The sequence below is a fragment of the Pseudonaja textilis genome, chromosome 11 (assembly GCF_049901715.1).
Source record: "Pseudonaja textilis isolate UNSWEBS1 chromosome 11, rPseTex1.2, whole genome shotgun sequence".
Taxonomy (NCBI): domain Eukaryota; kingdom Metazoa; phylum Chordata; class Lepidosauria; order Squamata; family Elapidae; genus Pseudonaja; species Pseudonaja textilis.
The window spans coordinates 10,147,683-10,167,675 of NC_142000.1; the positions used below are offsets into that span (position 1 = coordinate 10,147,683).

A 19,993-nucleotide genomic window follows, 5' to 3' on the forward strand; every position below is an offset into this window, starting at 1 on the left:
TTTGGTTACTTTAGCCTACATCAATAAAGTAGACTTCAAGTTGAGCTTTCAGAGTGTACTAATGGCCTGGGCTGCTTCACAGAGTTGACTGGCTGGGAGGTCCTCCCCCCCAAAAAAGCACATCAAAAGACAATGGCAAACAAGTTCTATGCCTTTGCCTGGAAAACTGCAGGTGTGCAACAGGTGTGCAAAATGAAGTCATGAAGATATGCACTCAACATAAAATAAACATTTGCATTTTCATATTTTAAGGACTTTGTCCTGTTTTAATTTGAGTGAAAGAAGAATCAGCAAACACTTTCAGAAAGTGAAGGAAGATTGTTGGAGCTCTGAATTCCATCAGGAAAAACAATAGGCACTGGAGAAGCATGCCATCCAAAGCACATCAGTCTGCCACCAAGTTTGGTGTTTTCTGCTGAATTATTTGGTATTGATTCAATGATTTTGTTTTTAAAAAGAGAGAGAAGTTTTTGTCAGTTTCAATCCTCCACTGTATTTACATTAGCTGCCTTTGTCTCTTACCCCCAAATTCAGCAACTACAACTGTAAAGCATACATTAAATCTCCATGGTTTCTACAAAAAACAAAACAAAACCCAAGACTTCATGTTGTTTCTTTTGCCATTGACTGCTCCACCCAATTATGCCTTCTGTAATACTAGCAAATGAGAAGCTGCAGTAGCGTGCCTATAAATGTCATTGCCATGTGCAGACATCTAACATCTTTTCTTTATTTCACTGGAGTCTTTCCAAATCCTGCTTTTGTCACCAATGGAAAGAACGGTGACATTTGATGCACTGCTGATGACTTCTCACATCTGCTACCGAGTTGTAAATGCATGCTGAGGAGACTCCAAATATAGACCAGTTCTACATCAAAGAACAGAGAGAGAAAAAGAGAAAAGAGCTCTTTCTACCACCATCAGATCTGCAGGAAAAACATCACTAGACGTATCATTCCAAAAAAGAATTAGGTTGCTGTTTCTGTCCCAATGAGAGAGAGAGTGTGGGAGGAAGGGAGGGAGGGAGGGAGGGAGAGGGAGAGAGAGCGAGAGATAGAGAGGGAAGGAGAGAGAGGGAGGGAAGAAGGGAAGGAGAAAGAGAAGGAGGGAGGGAGGGAGGGAGAGAAAGAAACTTTTCAGAGTTATGACCTTTGCAGCGTCCCCATGGTCATGTGATCAAAAATCCAGATGCTTGGCAACTAGTTCATATATATGACCAGTGTCCTAGGGTCATGTGATCACTTTTTGTGACCTTCTAACAAGCAACGTCAATGGGGTAGCCAGATTCCCTTAACAACTGGGTTAGTAACTTATCACCTGCAGTGAATGACTTATTAACTATGGCAAGAGAGGTTGTAGAATGGGGCAAAACTCACTTAGCACATGTCTTATTTAAGAACAGAGTTTTGGGGGCTCAGTTTTGGTCGAAAGTTGAGGACTACCTGTACAACTTTTTTGTAAAAGCTACTGGGATCTGAACCAATCTTTGCAGTAAATAAAGACTGATCGATTCAGTGGGATTAAATCCTAAACATGCAGAAGGCAGCACGCTTGCCGTGAAATCCCATAGCAATTCAGAAGTAAGCTTCAAGGCCTTTTGAGTTTGAAGTTATGAAGGCAATTCTCAACTAAACAGGCATTGCATTTATGGAAGTCTTTCTTTAAAAAAAAAAAAAAAACCACTGCAATGTCTGCAGGAAATGAAGAATACTTTGCTCTCCATAGGCTTCACGATGGGGTAAACTTGTTTAATGACAAAAATCTACTAAAAAAAGGAAATCTAAAAGGAAGGGCTCTGCTGAAAGTTGTAAGTAAACAGTAACGGTTGCATTCAAAAGGAGAGTTTACCTAAGGAGAAATTGCATTAGAAAAAAAAAATCTAGCATTTTGGAAATGTATGTGTCAAAGAACAAAAGCCAAGCGATTTGCATTAAAAAGACCAATTCTCCAAGGCTTCAGGCTGCTTCTTGATGTTGCAGACAGAAAAACAAAATAAAATAAAATAAAATAAATCACCCTGGAGATTTCGGGAAATGAAGGTGCATAATTGTGGTTAATTATACAAGAAGTGAGATCCAAATCTTTAAGAGCTAAGCACTCCAAATCCACTTCTTTTCTCACATTTGATTTTTTTTTCCCCCTTTTTCAGACATTGCCTCCACTCTCTTCCTTTATAGGATGATGTTTACTCATTGGGAGGCATTTGGGTTTTTTTAAAAAAAGAATGCATCCAGCAACCTGATCACAACATTCTCAGCCATCCCTGGTGGCAGCTGATTTGTTTGAAGAGAAAGGTGGATATCTGTTTGTTCTATTGTCTCTCATCACAATCCTCACAAAAGTTCAAGCACACTGGTGCCTCTCCAGATATCAGGGAATTAAAAGCTCCGATATGCTTCACCAAGAAAGCAAATTTACATGTGTAAATAAATGTGAAGTATTTGGCAAAATAAACCAACAACAAAAGAGCCACAGAATGGCTTTCGGTGCTCTGCCAGCTACACATTTGAGGGCTTGGGGTGGGGGGGTGTTACAGCTCTAACAAATCCATGCAGGCTTTGGCCTACTTTCAATAACTATCTGCAAGAAAAACAGTTTAGACCTCTGGCAGGAGCAATCTGTCCATGTCTGCAGTCACTGGAGGGAGGGAAATATAGACATAGAGGGAAAAGGTGTCAGAAATAGGAATTTAAAGTACCTGAATCGGAGATAATGATTGTCCCGGCTTATTTTTAGCTTTGGCTCCATGTAACTGCTTGTTTAAAGTCTATCAAACATTGCCATGCAATCAGACTTGTCTGGGTCACAGAAGGGTAATGAGAGGGAAGGAAGGGCAAGAGATCAAATATATACTACTGTGTCAAACTGCAACTCTTCTACTGATGTACATGTCTGCCTTGTTGCCACATATGTAGAAAAGAGCAGACCTTGGGTCATGGTTCACCATCTCAAGGTTGGCCAGTGTTGGTGCTTTTAGAGTTAGGGATAGACTACAGCTTGCAGTCCCAAACAAATGCACCCCGATAAAACCGCAACTCTGCTGTGCAAAGAGTTTGCAAAGAACAAAGCAACTAGCATGGTTCTTGCTGCAGCCCATCAGCTAGATGGTGCCTCAGTAAATGGAAGAGGGAAAGTTCATGCATACTGAATGCAGTGTCTTAAAAAGTATGTACTGTATACATTTCACAAACAGAAAAGCTTTCCTTTCCTGAAATCAATCCATCAATTCATCCATCCATCCATCCATCCATCCATCCATCCATCTACCTACCTACCTACCTACCTACCTACCTATCTATCTATCTGACTTGCTTGCCACCATCACACCTAGAGGTGACTCTGGGCACCCATACAAATATTAAAAGTCAATAAAACATTGAAGCAATAACTACAGGAATAAAAACAGGAATAATTTACAATTAACAAGATGTAGATGAAGGGGGCAGGATGTGCATGGGGGCGGGGAGGATCTTAATCTGACAATCACCTCCAGCATGATGACTTCCCATTGGGCTCCCAGGCCAACTTGGAAGGTCTAGAGGATGGGGGCAGATCTCACTAAGTGGGGGGTGGTGGTTTGCAAAGGGCAGGAGACACAGCAGAGATGACTCTTCTTCTGGACCCCATCATTCCTGGAGTCCTCAAAATCCCCCTTCTGCTAGCACAGGTCTGGGTCAGTCTCATTGGGGTTACATGGTAGGGCCTGTGTTCAAGATAATGTCAAGGTAAGAAGGCAGAGTATATAGGGAATATTGACCTAGTCATTGCAGGTATGTTTGCTTGCTTACTTATATATTTGACTTGTATGACATCTCTCCTTGGAGTGACTGTAGGTAATTCTTGTTTAATAACCACTAATTCAGTGATCATTCAAAGTTGTAATGTTGCTGAATGAGTGGCATTTATGATTGATCCTCAAAGATCCAACTATCTCAGCAGCTTTGCAATCACGTGTTGGTCTTCCCAGATAAATCAGACAGGTTACAGAACTAGATGACCTAAATCTGCTTCATTGTTAGGCTACATTAATAGAATCTTGCAAGTATGAAAGTACTAACTTCTGTAATCCATTTAAATGCTCTGTTGATTGGCTAGGATGACAATAAATATTTATTTATTCTGTATTTCTATCCACCTTTGACTATTTTAGCATTTTTATCCCACTGTTATGTTACAGCACAACTTGAGTTACAATGTTAACAGTTACAATGTTAACAGTTACAATTGAGATTAGATTTTGTGTGTGTGTTTGTGTGTGTGTGTGTGTGTGTGTGTGTGTGTTTGTTGTAATCTTATGTTCCTGTTTATTACTGGTAGCCTTTAACTTATGACCCTAATTTAAAGTTGAATTTCTTTTGCTAAGTGATACAGGAATTAAATGTTTCACACCCAGTTTTACAACCTCTTTTTACTCAATCATTAAGCAAATCTCCTTAATAGTTACATTGCTTGGCAATGGACATTCCAATCCTGATTGTGGTTATACATCCAGGAGTATCCACAATTCAGAAAATCAGTCCAATGTGATTCAGATTTCAGGGTTGGTTGGTTTGTATAGTATTTTATCATGTATTTACATTTACTGGACACCTAACTGAAGTGGACAAAACTAGAAAAAAAACAGATAGAAACATTAAATCAGGCAGACAGCCCTAGCTAAAATGATCTAATAAAGATCAAAGAACATAACGTCAATCTGGCTTGGAAAGTTGATTTGATTTGGAGAATCGATGGAAACAGTGTTAAATTGAATCTCCATATAGCAGTTTATACAGGTGTGTTTTTGAATAGCATGATGGTAGCATAAAATCAGACAGCAACACGAAAGAAGAATTCTTCCTCAATGTGAACAATAATGAGATTTTTTTTTTAAAAAAAATTATTGCACTCATGTCAGAAGCACTGAGGCTCTTCCAGGCTGAAAGGATTAGCCAGTGACATCATCCTTGCCCTGGGGACCCCCAATTGGGGGGCTCCTTTTATGTCCCATGGCATTACCCAGGGGTCTGCTACAGTGATAGGATTCATTTTTTTAATGTCCCACGACATTAAAGTGGGTCTACTCTGCAAACCTCCTTCCCAGTGTTCCAACTATTTTGGGCACCGTGCTCCTAATAATCAGATTTTATAATGACTATAATAACAAACCAACCAAAATAATCTCAAGGTACTTGCCAAATTTTTGCAATTTCTGACTTGACAATTCTAAATTTCATAAGATTTCCACGGTATTTTATTTTACTTACTATTTTACAGAGTCCCTTGTGATTGGACTCAAACAATGACAGGAGCCGTTGTATTTACTGTTAATCTTACAAAAGATACTTTCTTTAAAAAACCACAGATATTTTTTTTTGTTATGTGCTATGGGTATAATATAAAGAAGATTGATCTGTGCAAATAATAGTATTCATCTTCAGAATAACAAGAACACGAGAATGTGGGGAATTAATAAATAAAGTCAAACATTTCCATTGTAATCCTTTGAGATTTCAAAGAAGTAGAAAAAATCCGATCACGGGGATAAATGATCCTATTTATAAATCAGATTGAAGGTTTTTCAGGGCCGAAAAAAGTAAGAATAACTGTAAATAAATATATTCTTTTCTCCCTACTTTGGCATATTGATTACATAATCATTACAACTGGCACAATTCTGCTGGAGGCTTAAAACTCACAAATTGCGGGTGTAGGTTTCTTTGGTGCTGATTTAAGCTGCAGCCATAATATAAAGATAGAAAATATTAAAATTTAATCAGTTCAAGGATTGCACAAAGAACCTGATCCTTATTCAGATCATCTTAGTTCATAGTTGATTATGAACTTGCTTCACTAGTTAATTCAGTAAGTGAACAGGCAAAGAGTCCACTTTAAATTACTATTCCTAATGCTATATGTGACACACAGGTCATTCATCAACAAGTATATAAATGGACCTTTACAAAGCAGTTTATACAGTCTTCGAGTTACACTTTACCCTTGTGATTTTGTGAGAATTTTATGAAACATGTTAATTTTTTAGGATTTTTTAAAAATTGTTTGGCCAAACCCTCTGTAATTCTATACAAATTTCCCAGCTAAATATTAGTCAGGTTCTGCCCTCAGTGATTTTTACATGTAGATAGATGAAATTTTTTGGCTGAAGACCAATTAATAATTAGAACGGAATTCTAATTTCAACTAGAGTTCCATAGACATGAAAAACTCCGTTTATATCAACATCCAATTTGGATAGAATTTTCAATTCATCTCTTGGGAAATGAAGAGTTCATTGACATGCTTTGAACCAGTCATAATATTTGTGAAAATTGAAGCAAATTTATCATGTGGGACCCTGATTTTTCTTCTTTCCTTGCATATAGCTGTACAGCAGTTTACAGGAATGGTACTTGCATATCTGAATTTGGTCTCAGTTAAATGCTTTATCGTTTTTGCATGTTTGGTATCATTTCTTTCCAAATACGCTGGTTGTTTGTGTGCACATGCATAAAGAGATGCACAGGCAGAGCAAATTTTGTATGATCAATGAAGGAAGAATATGCAGGCAGTGAGTACAGGGATTGTGAATTCGGGAACAGATTCAACATCCTCTTCCCTGGAATCAAGTTTTGCACTGTTCCATCTGTTCTACAGAATTCAGAAACTATAAAGTGGTCTCTGTGAATTAAAAGAAAAGAAAAACAAAAACATAGAAGAGCAAATGCTTTTTTTGAAATATCTTCTAGAAAATGGACATGGCTGTTGCTGTTATCTTGCCTCTTTCTTCTCCTATGTATTTAACTAGTGCACTTGAATAACGATGGAAATTAAAGGAAGGCAGGATGCTTTAATGATGCCGTAATGCAGAGCATTATGTGATTTAATGTGGTGGTGAAAGCAAGCTCCCAATGCAGCTCTTGCCCTGTTTGTATCAGAGAAATTAGCACACATATGGTCTATAAGACAACACATCTTTCTACAACAATATGTAGAAAGAATCAAGACAGGGGCAGCCATCTATTTTAACTCACAATTTGTTTTTGATTTGTTTTGTTTGTCAATGTGTTTGATTGATAGTTTAAATCCAGTTGGGAATATGTATGTATGTATGTATGTATGTATTGTGTGTGTGTGTGTGTGTGTGTTTATATATATATATATATATATATATATATATATATATATATATATATATATATACACACACACACATCACCATATATATACACACACACACAGACAATTATATGTGTATGTGCATTCAAAAACAACAAAATAACTGTAATGCACTTCAATAAATTCTTTAGATATACAGGATCAGTGGATTAAATATGGCTTATATTTGAATGAATGTAAAATAATGTAACAAAGGCTACAGTCTTATTGCAGATTAAGAATTTGAATAAGAAAATAATTATTTCCAAATAAATTGGACCGTGTGTCTTCTTTGTCTTGATTTTGCTAGGTGTAGCTATTGCCAACTCTGCATCAACGTAAGATAGAAATGCATGACTTTCGGGTAAATTAATTCACAGGGTTAGCTCAAGATATTTTGCTGTCTGCAGCAGAGACATAAATGATAATCCCATCCAGCCAAATCAGAAACATAATACCCAGAGCCACCAAACTTTTTTCCTGTATCTGGCACAGTAAAGCCCTAAAGCATTCTCTCTATCTCCAGTAGCCACAAATAAAGCAATAAAATGGTTCACAATTGCCTGTCTTCCCATGCTATCCAAAGTCTGATGCTTAAGGTAGCTGTCTCACCATCCTAATTGTAGGTCCAGCTTTGTTAACATGCACAATTAAGAAGCAGCTTGGGCCTGCAGCAAATATCTAATTCTAAATAAGACCAGGATTCAAGATTATCCAATACATTTTCCAATCTATTAAATAACAAGCTATGAGAAGTTTTATATGTCCTTAAAACATATCTCCTTTGATTTCCATCAATGTGTATTTTCAGTGGTAATTTAAAATGGGAGGAAAGTGAGATAAAACCAGACAAAATAATTTTTTTTTTCTATAATGGTTATATCTTAACTTTTACCCACCACTCTAAAAGGTCTGCTGAAGGACAGTTGGACTATATAGTTCAGCTATGGTTCTCAATTGCTTTCAACACTAATACAAAATATTCTTAATTACACTCATTTTATTTTAACTGAATATTTCATTGAAAAGTTATTCCATCTGTTTCTTTGTCTCTCAGCAAAATGTGGTAGTCTATAGAATAAATTTCTCAGCATCACATTCAAGATTACCTCAGAATATCAACAACATCATAAATGGAACTTCGTGGCATATTTGACTAGACTAATAGGGGTATAGAGAGACTAAAATTCCGAATATTGTAAGAATCTAATCTTTGGTTTAACAGTCTTTGGGAATCGGCCATTACATTTAGTCACAGGATGATTTACATTCTTGGTCTTAGAATAATATTTGAACACATGAAATAAGCTTTGCTATCCAAGGTTTTTAGATATGATTTCAAGAGCCATTTTGATGCACTGGTTAAGGCATCAGGCTAGAAACTGGGAGATCTCGAGTTCTAGTCCTGCCTTCACCACAAAGCCATCTGAGTGATGTTGGTCCAGTCATTCATTCTCTAGGATGCAATGGGAAACCACTTCTGACAAATCTTGACAAAAAAATCACGACTTGTTCTCTGAGAATCAGACACACAACTGAATGGAACAAAACAAAATCCAAGCTTTAGAGTGTAGGTTGTGTAAACTTGTGCCTTTGAAAGAAAATAATGTTTGGTAGACTACAAAACCAGCATTTAATAATTAAACTTCAATTGGCTTATTGAATGGTATTGAAATTCCCCTAAATATGGCCAAACTCATGGTGACTATTTTTCATCTCACCCTTTCAGCCTAGCCTTGTAAATCCAGGGTGCAGTGTAAATATATACATTTAGTGCTTTCACACTTAAGGGGTTACAGTACCAGGACTTAAAGAAGAGATTCCTAAAATATTTCAAAAGAGCAATATTGATATGTAGATTGAGATACTGCTTCAAGATTCAAATCCATCCCTTTCTGTTTAATGTTTCATTGAAAGTATATCTGGGTATCATTTTTTAAAAATCACCTGCAAAAATATATGCAACAGTTACAGGCTCTACTGAAACTGGTAAAGAGGCATTGTTGATCTAATGGCTGCTTTAGACTCCTTTACTGTGACAGCAATTTCACTTTCTCCAACTGGGAACTAATGAAATCACATTGTACTTTGTAGTTCTATGAAGTATTATCCCTTCTTAATTCTGAACAGACCCGATTGTCTATTGCTGCTAAGAACTACCACTCCTTCCACAGAAGCGTGGGTGATAATGAACCATTAACCTAAGCAAATAGGAAAGCAGACTCAGTAACTACTGAAAATTGGATGAAAGAGGAAAATAGGAGTAGAAACTTTGTGGGTTTCCTGGAATGGATCAAATCCTGTTTGATTGCCTAATGATTGGAACCATTTGGGAATCCTTTGTAGGGTCCATTCTCAACTCTCTTATCCTATTCAATGTCAGATTTTCTTTTAGACTTAAAGTCCTAAATCTAAATAGCAAAACAGCATAAAGATTTAAGAGCAAGATCCAATATATTCTAAATTTACTGTAGGTAAACAAAGAGTATTATAATCAAAAGGGCTGTTTTTCAATTATCACCACGAACTGCACCATCTGATTCCCTTCCTCCGTATATTTTTCTACATCTTTTGGATTGATCTCCTGTGGTATACAGTGCTTTACATATTGTGGAGTTCTTAAGCATCATGATTGAGGGTCTAGAAGGACTCACCGGAACCAACTTGTCAGGGCTAACTTGCGGCAGGACAACTATCCACAGCCAACTCACTGCAGGACAGCTCACCATGGGACAATCCAATGCTGTGTTAATCATTTCATTCTGGTACTTTTATTATTGGTGACCATGTTTTCATTGAAATTATTGTAACTCTTTTATTGCTGGATTAATTAGCTTTATTATTACTGACAAGGTGATAATGAAATTAATGTAACTTTTGAATTTGTCGAATTGTCCCACAGTGAGTTCTCCTGTGGTGAGTTGGCAGCAATGAGTTGGCCATGGATATTTGGTCGTGACAAGTTGCCCAAGGTAAGTTGCCCCATTCCATACAATAGAGAACTAAACCTGACATGAGAACCACAAGACAGTATAAATATGCAACTCAGATTATAATTGTAAGTAATAGCAGAATAATGCCAAGAATAAAGAGAGTATTTAAGGCTTCATCTACAGCTTCCTTCATGATGCCATCACCACCCTTTTATGGATTTTTTTTTTCCTTCTTAAAAAGCAATCATACACATCACCGATAAATTGGAACTGCTCTTGTAACCGCATTTAATAGTTAGAATAAAACAGGTATTAGAAAGAGGATAATGTTGAAATAGTAAAAGTTAAACATGCTGTGGCATGAGTGGTTCAAATACTCTCATTCTTTTTAGGGTCTGTTTCTACTTTTCTCAGTCTGCATTTTGCTAGGAAATCAAATGGTAAAACTTATTTAGTGTAAACCACTTAGAGTCTTTTTTTTAAGGGGTGGGAGCTGGGGTGGATTCTACCAGTTTGGACTGGTTGTTATGATTCTCTGTAATTCGGAGAACAGGTAAATCGGGCCTCTGGCTGGCCCCGCCCGTCTCCGCCCGCTTCTTCGCTGCTTGCCCATCAGTCCTGGGGCTATGGTACAGTAAATGAAATGAATTTATTTAAATATAATCCAGTAAATATTTGAGCTGCTATTTAGACCGGCACCTTTCAGCATCTTTGCAGGAAGATGCTGAAAACCTGGCGTACTAATTGTGCTGCTTCGGCAATTTCGACTGTGATTTCCAAGATGCTTGATAATATAAGTGGTTTGTAGTTATTCCACATTGTGATTGACAATAGAATGAAGTCTTCAGCTTAGTCTTTATTCATTTCTGTTTGGATGGTTTATTTTGGTGGGAGGGGGGTATCTTCTTTTGATTCCATGGGAACATAATAGGTATCATTAACAACAAAAATACAATATCTTTATTTTTTTCTAGGCAGAAGGCAGGTGTTAAATAATTGTTACTCTGAAGAATACTTATTTGCTTGAAAAGAAAGATTGTGTATATGTGAGAGATACACGGAGACAGAGGGGGAGATGAGAGACACGTTTTGCTGCTATTTGAGATTTACACCCCTCCAAAAATGCTTTTTTTTTACTCATTTTCTTTTCTTGTTGCCAGTCTTGTTGCTTCTTTATCTGTGGCCTCTTCTTCACATCATTAGCTCAAAACCTGGCAGGTAATTAAACCTGTCTTTGAATTAATCCTCTTCTGTGTTTGTTTCAGTAGGCTGCTTTGATTTTGGTCCCAATCTTTTTTTCTTTTTCTTTTTAAACTGAGATTTGATCCCTCATTATCAGACTTGAGGTCAAATCAAAGAGATGCCTCTCTTCCCCTCCAAATATTCATACAGCCAGCTTGAAAATATTTTCATGCAGCCTGGAGAAAGCCATCCCTGCCTTCATCCATCATGTTATGTGTCCTACACACACACACACACACACACACACACACACACACGCAAGATGTTTAACCTTCCAGCAAGATAGGCCTAACAAAGTTTTCACTTTACATGTGCTCAACTACATATTATACAAAGCAAACCAAAAATGTGAAGAAGTACCAAGATAAGTTGTGTAGGCCCACTTGGTGGTCTCTTATTGGTCAATGACTGAAAGTTCTGCCTGTCTTGTCTGTCAAATGATCCAAAATACTCATGCTCCTTCCATTTTCCTTGATTGTAACATGCTAACCACATAAAATCAAATAATCATCCTTGGCTAGAATCAGAGCTAACTATATCCTTGTCCTTCGTAGCTCTTTCTAAAGGCAGAACATTAATTAGGGGTCAGCTCCTTTTCTAGTTGACTTGTAGCATGTCAAAGCATTCACGGGACATAGAATTACATGGCCAGTTTGGGGAAATGATTCAAAGAAATAAATATATGTTATCAGTCTCACTGGAGGATTAAAAATATTGACTTACCCGTCCAACTAATATAGGTTCAGGTCCGGAAAATTCTTCTAACACAAACATTTGATTCCATACCCAGCCTCTCTTTGAACGGTTTAATACTCTTTGTTCTTCACTGAGTTCATTTAGTCCTCTACTGGACCTACTGGGTAGTACTTGAGAATGATTCATTGGAGCCATGTATATTGATGGAAATGCAGTAATCCATAATATTACTAATGGAACCCATGTATCCATAAGCATTTCTGCTAGTCCTTCTGGCATTGTTCCACACACTAAGCAAATCACCACTGAAGAAGACAACCCAATTATTCTGCTTCCTTCCAGATTGTAGTCATCCGATTCATCCTGCAGCAACGAAGATCTACTTAGTGTTCCATTGTGTTTTTAGACCAATGTAAACAAAAGGAGAGACTGCTCAGACAATAGAAATGCCCTCCATTAGAATTGATTATCTTCAAAGAGGCCTAAAAAAAATTCAGAGAGAAAAAACTGTAGTTAGCAATACAGTAAAACGATTGGGAATGTGTGACTTGGGTTTTTTCAAATCTGTAGATTCTAAGTTTGTACATTCTATTTTAACAATCCCATTTAAAAAACTCATTTCCAAGCATTTGGGGAATTAAATATTTGCATCTTTGAAGTGAAATGGAAGCCATTCAATAATTTCTTTGGGTAGGGAAACTTTTTCTTCCTTCCCACCAATCAATATGCACTACCATTTTTTTCAAACCATTTTAAATTTTTAATGCTGAATTCACACACCCCTTTGCTGGCATTTACACAGTCTTCAAAAATAATTTGTTCAATGGTGTTGAACCTAAGTTTCTGATTGTAGCAATGATGCTAATGATGATTTAGTTTGTTGTTTTTGTTTAATGAAACTAACAACAAAAGTTACTGGTCCTTGTAAAAATGGTGATATTGATGGTGGTGATTATATTAATTATTTTAACAACAAAAAAGTTCATTCTGAAGCACCACTTGAACTCCATCAATATTGAAAAAAATACTGTCAATCAATTGTAAAAGGCAGCATTACTTGGAACAGCTTATATCCTTCAAGGCTAATTTTAACACTATCAAACAACATCTGCCTCTCCTATAACATTTATATTTTGTTATGTTTCACTAATCTAGGTGGAATGTTAATATATATTGCTAGTCCATGTGCGATATGCCATACACTAAGTAAACAAACATTTCTCCTAAATCCTTGAGAAGGAGTCAATAGGCAAGTAAAATGCTAGTTCCAGTCAAAACATCTCTTTGACTATGCAACCAGCCACAATAATAATAAAGCACAAGCTTTTCTAAATAAATTATTCTGAAGCAACAACTGGTGGTGACACGATCAATAAGACATTATCTGATTGAATTGTGACTATGGAAAAATACTTAGCAGGACTTCTCTTAAACTGGAAATACGGAGAGAAGAATACATGGAACAGTCTATAAATTATATTTCAATGCAGCAAATAAAGTCTTTGTGTCTCATTTTGTATGTGGACACTATTTTGCAGTTATGTCTTTTCCTGCCATATGCTATTACTTAAATTAAATTAATCAATTCTTTCTATCAGAAAGAACAGAATTTTGTAGAGGATTTCTGTGGCCAATTTTTAAGGGATTCTAAAAATTACAAATTGAAAAATAAATGATGTTCTTGACGGGGTGGGGAAAGAAAAATATCTGCTTGAAATGATACTGTTTGCTATTTTGTTCTTCTCTTCTGTTTTCTTCTTCTTCTATCTTTGTGTTATTTGAGTACTAACTGGTTACTTTCTGTGAGACCTTTGCTCGGCTCGGCTGGCCAATTTTAAAAAGATATGATTTCTTCTGTAACACAAGCACACACACACACACACACACACACACACAGATGGAGAAAGAGAGGGAGAGGGAGGGAGAGATTTGCATCTCAGATTAGAAGCAATTAGAATCATTGTTCATAATAAATTTTGCTTCAGTTACTCATACCAGAAAATTGATTCCACTTTATATTTTCTCTTTTTCTCCTACTTTTTGTTGCCCCCACACTTTTTGATTTTACTTATTCTTTGTTTTTATTCATTTTTATTTTAAAACTTCAGTAAAACTATGATTTAAAAAAAAATTACCAGATAATTAATTCTACTCCATAAGTCAATATTTGGCTTCTGAATGAAGCAAGTTGGCCTCCATGTTTTAATAATTGCAAATATAAATGCTGGAAGCCAGAAAACTTTGCTATCCTTGATTTTTTTTTTTTTTTTGTCAATAGCCCTCTATTAAATTAAAATTGTGTGTGGGGGGAAAAAACCTCTTCTCCAAGTCCAGAATGTCTTCATTCAATTCTGATTTTTTGAAAGTTTCAGAATCCCAGTAATATTTTTTTGATCTTACCTGTTCCCACTCTTCCAACTCAACTCAGTTCAACTCAACTAACTTAATGGTCTTTCTGCGCCAACTCAGGAAGCTCAAACTGCCCAAGGAGCTGCTGATCCAGTTCTATAGAGGAATTACTGAATTTGTCATCTGCACTTCTATAACTGCCTGGTTCAGTTCTGCAACCCAACAGGACAGACACAGACTTCAGAGGATAATTAGGACTGCAGAAAAAACAACTACTACCAACCTGCCTTTAATCAAGGACCTGTATACTGCATGAGTCAAAAAGAGGGCTGTGAAAATATTTACACATCCCTCACATCCCAGTCATAAACTGTTTCAACTCCTTCCCTCAAAACAACGCTATAGAGCACTGCACATCAGAACAACTAGACACAAGGACAGTTTTTTCCCTGAACACCATCACTCTGCTGAACAAATAATTCCCTCAACACTGTCCAACTATTTACTAAATCTGCATTACTATTACTATCAATCTTCCCATCACTCCTTATTACTCATCCTTTCCCACTTGTGACTGTATGGACTGTAACTTTGTCGCTGGTATCCTTACGATTCATATTGACTGTTTCCTAGCATGAGTTGATTGCTTGTTCTACCCTATGACTATTATTAAGTGTTGTACCTTATGATTCTCGATTCCTGACATATGTATCTTTTCTTTTATGTACACTGAGAGCATTTGCACCAAGACAAATTCCTTGCGTATCCAATCACACTTGGCCAATAAAGAATTCTATTCTATTCTATTCTATTCTATTCTATTCTATTCTATTCTATTCTATTCTATTCTATTCATTATGTCTATCTGTCTAAATGTCTCTGCCTGCTGCCTGACTGTCTATCATCCATCCATCTCTCCATCCATCCATCCATCCATCCATCCATCCATCCATCCAATTTATCCAATCTATCCTGTAATCCTAAGTATCCATAAACAAATCTAAGGGTAACATGCATAACAAAATTGTTTTTTCAGTACTAGTTGGTTTGGGGAACATCCTATCTCTGGGAAGGGGACTGTATAAAGTGAGAAGGCATATCAGTGTCTTCTTGTCTGTTAACATCCTTTTACGTCACTCTCTCATCTCCTGAGCTGCCCTCCTTCCAGTCTGAAAATTACCATTAAGAATTTTCCATGTGATGTTTTTACTTGGGGTTTAATTGCAGTGGAAAGACACAATAATGAATGAGGGACGCGGTGGCTCAGTGGCTAAGATGCTGAGCTTGTCAATCAGAAAGGACGGCTTTTTGGCAGTTCGAATCCCTAGCACCATGTAATGGAGTGAGCTCTTGTCACTTTTCCCAGCTTCTGCCAACCTAGCAGTTTGAAAGTATGTAAAAATGCAAGTATAAAAATAGGGACCACTCTAGTGGGAAGGTAACAGTGTTCCATGCACCTTCGGCATTTAGTCATATCAGCCACATGACCACAGAGACACCTTCGGACAGTGGTGGCTGTTCGGCTTTGTAACTGATATGATCACCGTCCCCTAGAGTCAGAAACAACCAGCACGTATATGCTAAGGGAACCTTTACCTTTTTAAAGACACATGAAATATGGTTTTGCTGACAAGAAATAAATCTCTTGAAACACTTTCAATCACTTTCTAAGAGAGGTTAGAGCATGGCTCTACACATCCCATCATAGAAATAGGATCAAAATGTTCTCCTTTGTTCTCTTGTTTCCCTTCAGTCAAATTAAGAATGTTAAAAAGCTGACACAGAAACTGTATTTTTAACACTGCACAACAACTCTGTGTATTTCGGGGCACCTGACAAAACTCAGCATAAACCTTATTAGAAAACTAAAAATGTTGTGACTTAACTATAGCTGCCACATTCAAGAATGAAAGTGCAGTATTATATTTTTGTTGTTGTTGTTGTTGTTGTTGTTATTAGCATGATGAAGGAAGAAAAAGGGAATTAGCTGACTAGAAGTGCTATTTTTGCAAACATAGTGTCTGTTCAGGTGCTTTTAAAGGCACGCATGCATCCATATTATACACACAAACCACATTTGACAGGAGATTTAGACTTCTTTCTCTCTCAACTCAGAAGTGTTCAATTAAGTTTCCATTGAGCCATCACTAATGCATCAAGATTCATTAGCCACAATTGAATCCAGTCTTGGAATAGCTCTGTAGGAATCGCTAGTATTGCCAGACTCACAAAAAGCAGCATCAACCACAACAGAGAGAAGAAACAACAGCCACGATTTAAATGGATTTTACATTAAACCTAACTTGATTCTTGAGTTATTTTGGGCAAGCATGAGCCATAAAATGTATCAGTAGAGGGTTATAATCACAACATGACAGTGCCTGGATGCTAGCTTGTTTTAATGCCAAGGAACCCATTTGGCTGAAATATTCTTGCTTCATTTATTTTATAAACTCTGCTTTTCTTGTATTACAGGCACACAACAAACAATAATGACCATATGCAAGAGGGAGTGATTTCTCTTCAGATAACAATAGTAAGGAGTTTCTGAAAATGTAGTCCCTATAGACAGAAGTAACAGGTGTTTGTTTTTCTGGTAGCAAAAACAAAGGCCCCTAGTATGTGGAAAGGGATTTGTTATTAGAAATTATCAGAGACCTGAAGTTAATTCAGTAGATGACAGGAAACTGTTGACAGATATAAAGAAACAGATCACCCTAATGTTTATAGAGTTGTGGTATAAAACCTGCTTTGGTAGGATCATATGAGAACAAAAAGCATTTATAGAAAAGGAATATCCAATAGAGTATAGAGAATAGTAGAATATCCAATTGTAGACCTAATATAATTAAAGGGAAAAATTATTAGAAGTCACTGACTGTCCTACCACTTCCACCACCCTACTCTGATCTCAGTAGGACCATCTCCAAAACTCCAGAATAAAGAAGAGAGATTTACCAGTCAGACATCAACATTGAAAGAAATATTCATTGACTGCATCTTATCTCTTCCATGCTTGTGCATAAGTCTCAAGTTAAGAATGGATTAGTGATAATGTAGAACCTTTATTATTTAGAAATAGTCCCATAAAACCAAAGGGCTTCCATTCAGATAACCATATAAAGGCTTGTATTATGAGGCCAAATCTACCAGGTGGGATCTATGAAGCTATTTCTGTATTTGCTTCATTTAAGTAGTTGTTCTTTTGAAATCAATGAGATTTAAATCTACATAACATGCTTAGGGTATAAGCAAAAGGATGAAATATGACTAAATGTACTTGCATATATCATCTAATTGATTTTCCAGGTTAAGACAAGGCATATGATCATATAAAATGCACTTAAGTGCTTTGATCTTTATGGTGTAGTATACAAACAATGCAATTTTGTACTTAGGGGCTGTTGTAATAAGAAAAGCGATGCATTTCAAAACCCCATTATTAACTTCCTTTGGCTTATTTCAGAAACTCACTACATAAAAAGAACTGCATAAATTTTTTTTTGAATTTTTAAAATTAATTTTTAAGACGTGTAATGAAGAACCCCTTTTAATAAATACAAAATCATTTTTAAGGCTGTCTTAAACTACAAACTGGCTTTGTATCAAATAAGTGTTCATCACATATTTCCACTTTGATTTGCTCTATAATCCCCAGGGTTGCACATATTTACAACATCTTGAGAGTTGGGACCTGTTTAGAAATAACGCTTCCTTTAGGGGTAATCCATTGCTAATTCCATTTCACATTCATTGCTGCCTTGTTGATCATTGTGACTACAAGTTATAGATAAGTCCTCTGACCTCAACAATTCATTAAGGTGCATTTGATCGATTCCCAGACATTTGTTGTTACATTTCTAATGCTGCGGTATTGATTTTATTGAAATAAATTACACTGCCAAGGGTAAACAATTAAAAACTTTGTTTGATAGCTCTTTTCGTATGGAGTTATGGCAGAAGCAACGTTTGAGAAGACCACCAGTAAGGAGTAGTCAACTATCAGCTTGGCATCATTCAACGTAGGAGAAGAAGTCAAGGGGTGGAAGAATAATTGCAGGCAGATTTCTTTATTCTTACTCCAATTCAGTCCCTGGTTTTCATTTACCTTTGCTTTACAAAGAGTGGAGTGTTATGATTAAGACATCAGGGTACAAACCAGGAAACCATGAGGTTTAGCTTTGCCTTAGGCACAAAACCAGCTGGGTGATCTTGAGCCTGCCGTATTCTCTCAGTTCTAGGAAGGAGGCAATGGAAAACCACATGCAAAAAAACCTTACCAAGATAACTGCAGAGACTAATTCAGACATTTGCTTGGAGTCAAGTGCATGCACTTGCGGGCATACAGACATGCACAGACACACAGACACAATCACAGACACACACATACACAGACACACACAGGGAGGGAGCTCTTGAGTTTAGCCTGGGATTTCTGGGAGTTGGAAAGATAGATCCATGTAGTTTTCTTGGCAATAATACAGATATAATTTACCATTACCTTTTCCCATGATATATAGGTAGTCCTGGACTTACAACAATTCATTCAGTGACTGTTCAAAGTTACAACAGCACTGGGGGAAAAAAGACCTATGACCATTTTTCACACTTACAACTGTTGCAGCATCGCCATGGCCGTGTGATCAACATTGAGACACTTGGCAACCGATTCATATTTATGATGGTTGCAATGTCCCGGGGTCATGTAATTTATCTTTTGCAACCTTCTGACAAGTGAAGTCCATGGGGAAACCAGATTCACATATTGAGGGTGTTACTAACCTCACAACTGCAAACCACTGTGGCAAGGAAAGTTGTAAAATGGGGCAAAATTCACTTAACAACTGTCTAGCTTAGCAACAGAAATGCTGAGCTCAATCAGCTGTCTCACTTTTGCAACATGAAATTTTGAGCTCAATTGTGGTCATAAATTGAGAGCTACCTGCATTTTTAAATACCTTATGCCTATGGTGTTGAATGTCCTGATATTCTGAGCCTTCCACATGCTTTAACATTGGTTAACACATGCTTTCACATGCTTTAACATTACAAAGAATTAAAATCCCACTACAGCATGGATGGTGACATGTAACCCACCAGAGATCACTGAACAAAAAATTCATGCCCAGATTTGTTATTCAACAACCATCTACTTCCTAGGTATAATTAGTATTCCTTGCAGCATGGGTGAATTCCTCTTAAGTGTTTAATTTGTACTAACTGTGCAAAGTAAAATATAAAGAGCCCAAATTAAAATCTACGTGAAGCCTAAAATAAATGAGAGAGGGAGAACTTGCCTACCATATTTTCACATTTTAGAAAGCAATATTCTCTTAAAAACAATTCTTAAAATAATAACAACAATCTAGGAATGGAAATAAATTTGTATATTCTTCATTATAATATGAGTCAGTCTGTTTTGCATTCTGGAATTAATATCCAAACTGGGGTTTGAGTTCCCAAACTGAGTAACGCAGTTCCATAATGTAAAATGCATGCTGAATGCATGGCTTAAGAAATCGGAGTCCAGAATGGCCAGAGAGGTAAAAATTGCTGATTTTCCCCACCACCTCCCAAAATTGTGACTCTTAGAAAAAAATGTACATTGGAACAATGAATTATTTCTGCATGTAAGCTT

General features: G+C 36.7%; 1 protein-coding gene across 3 annotated transcripts in view; it reads right to left on the minus strand.

Annotated features, from left to right (window-relative positions):
- CDH8 (cadherin 8) overlaps positions 1-19,993 on the minus strand; it is a 197,943-nt gene that overhangs the window by 162,356 nt on the left and 15,594 nt on the right. For all 3 annotated transcript variants that reach the window (XM_087940576.1, XM_087940575.1, XM_026714112.2), the window contains one exon: positions 12,034-12,488. In XM_087940576.1, the coding sequence (XP_087796702.1) occupies positions 12,034-12,285 (252 nt within the window). In that variant the 5' untranslated portion in view covers positions 12,286-12,488. The remainder of the gene's footprint in view (positions 1-12,033; positions 12,489-19,993) is intronic.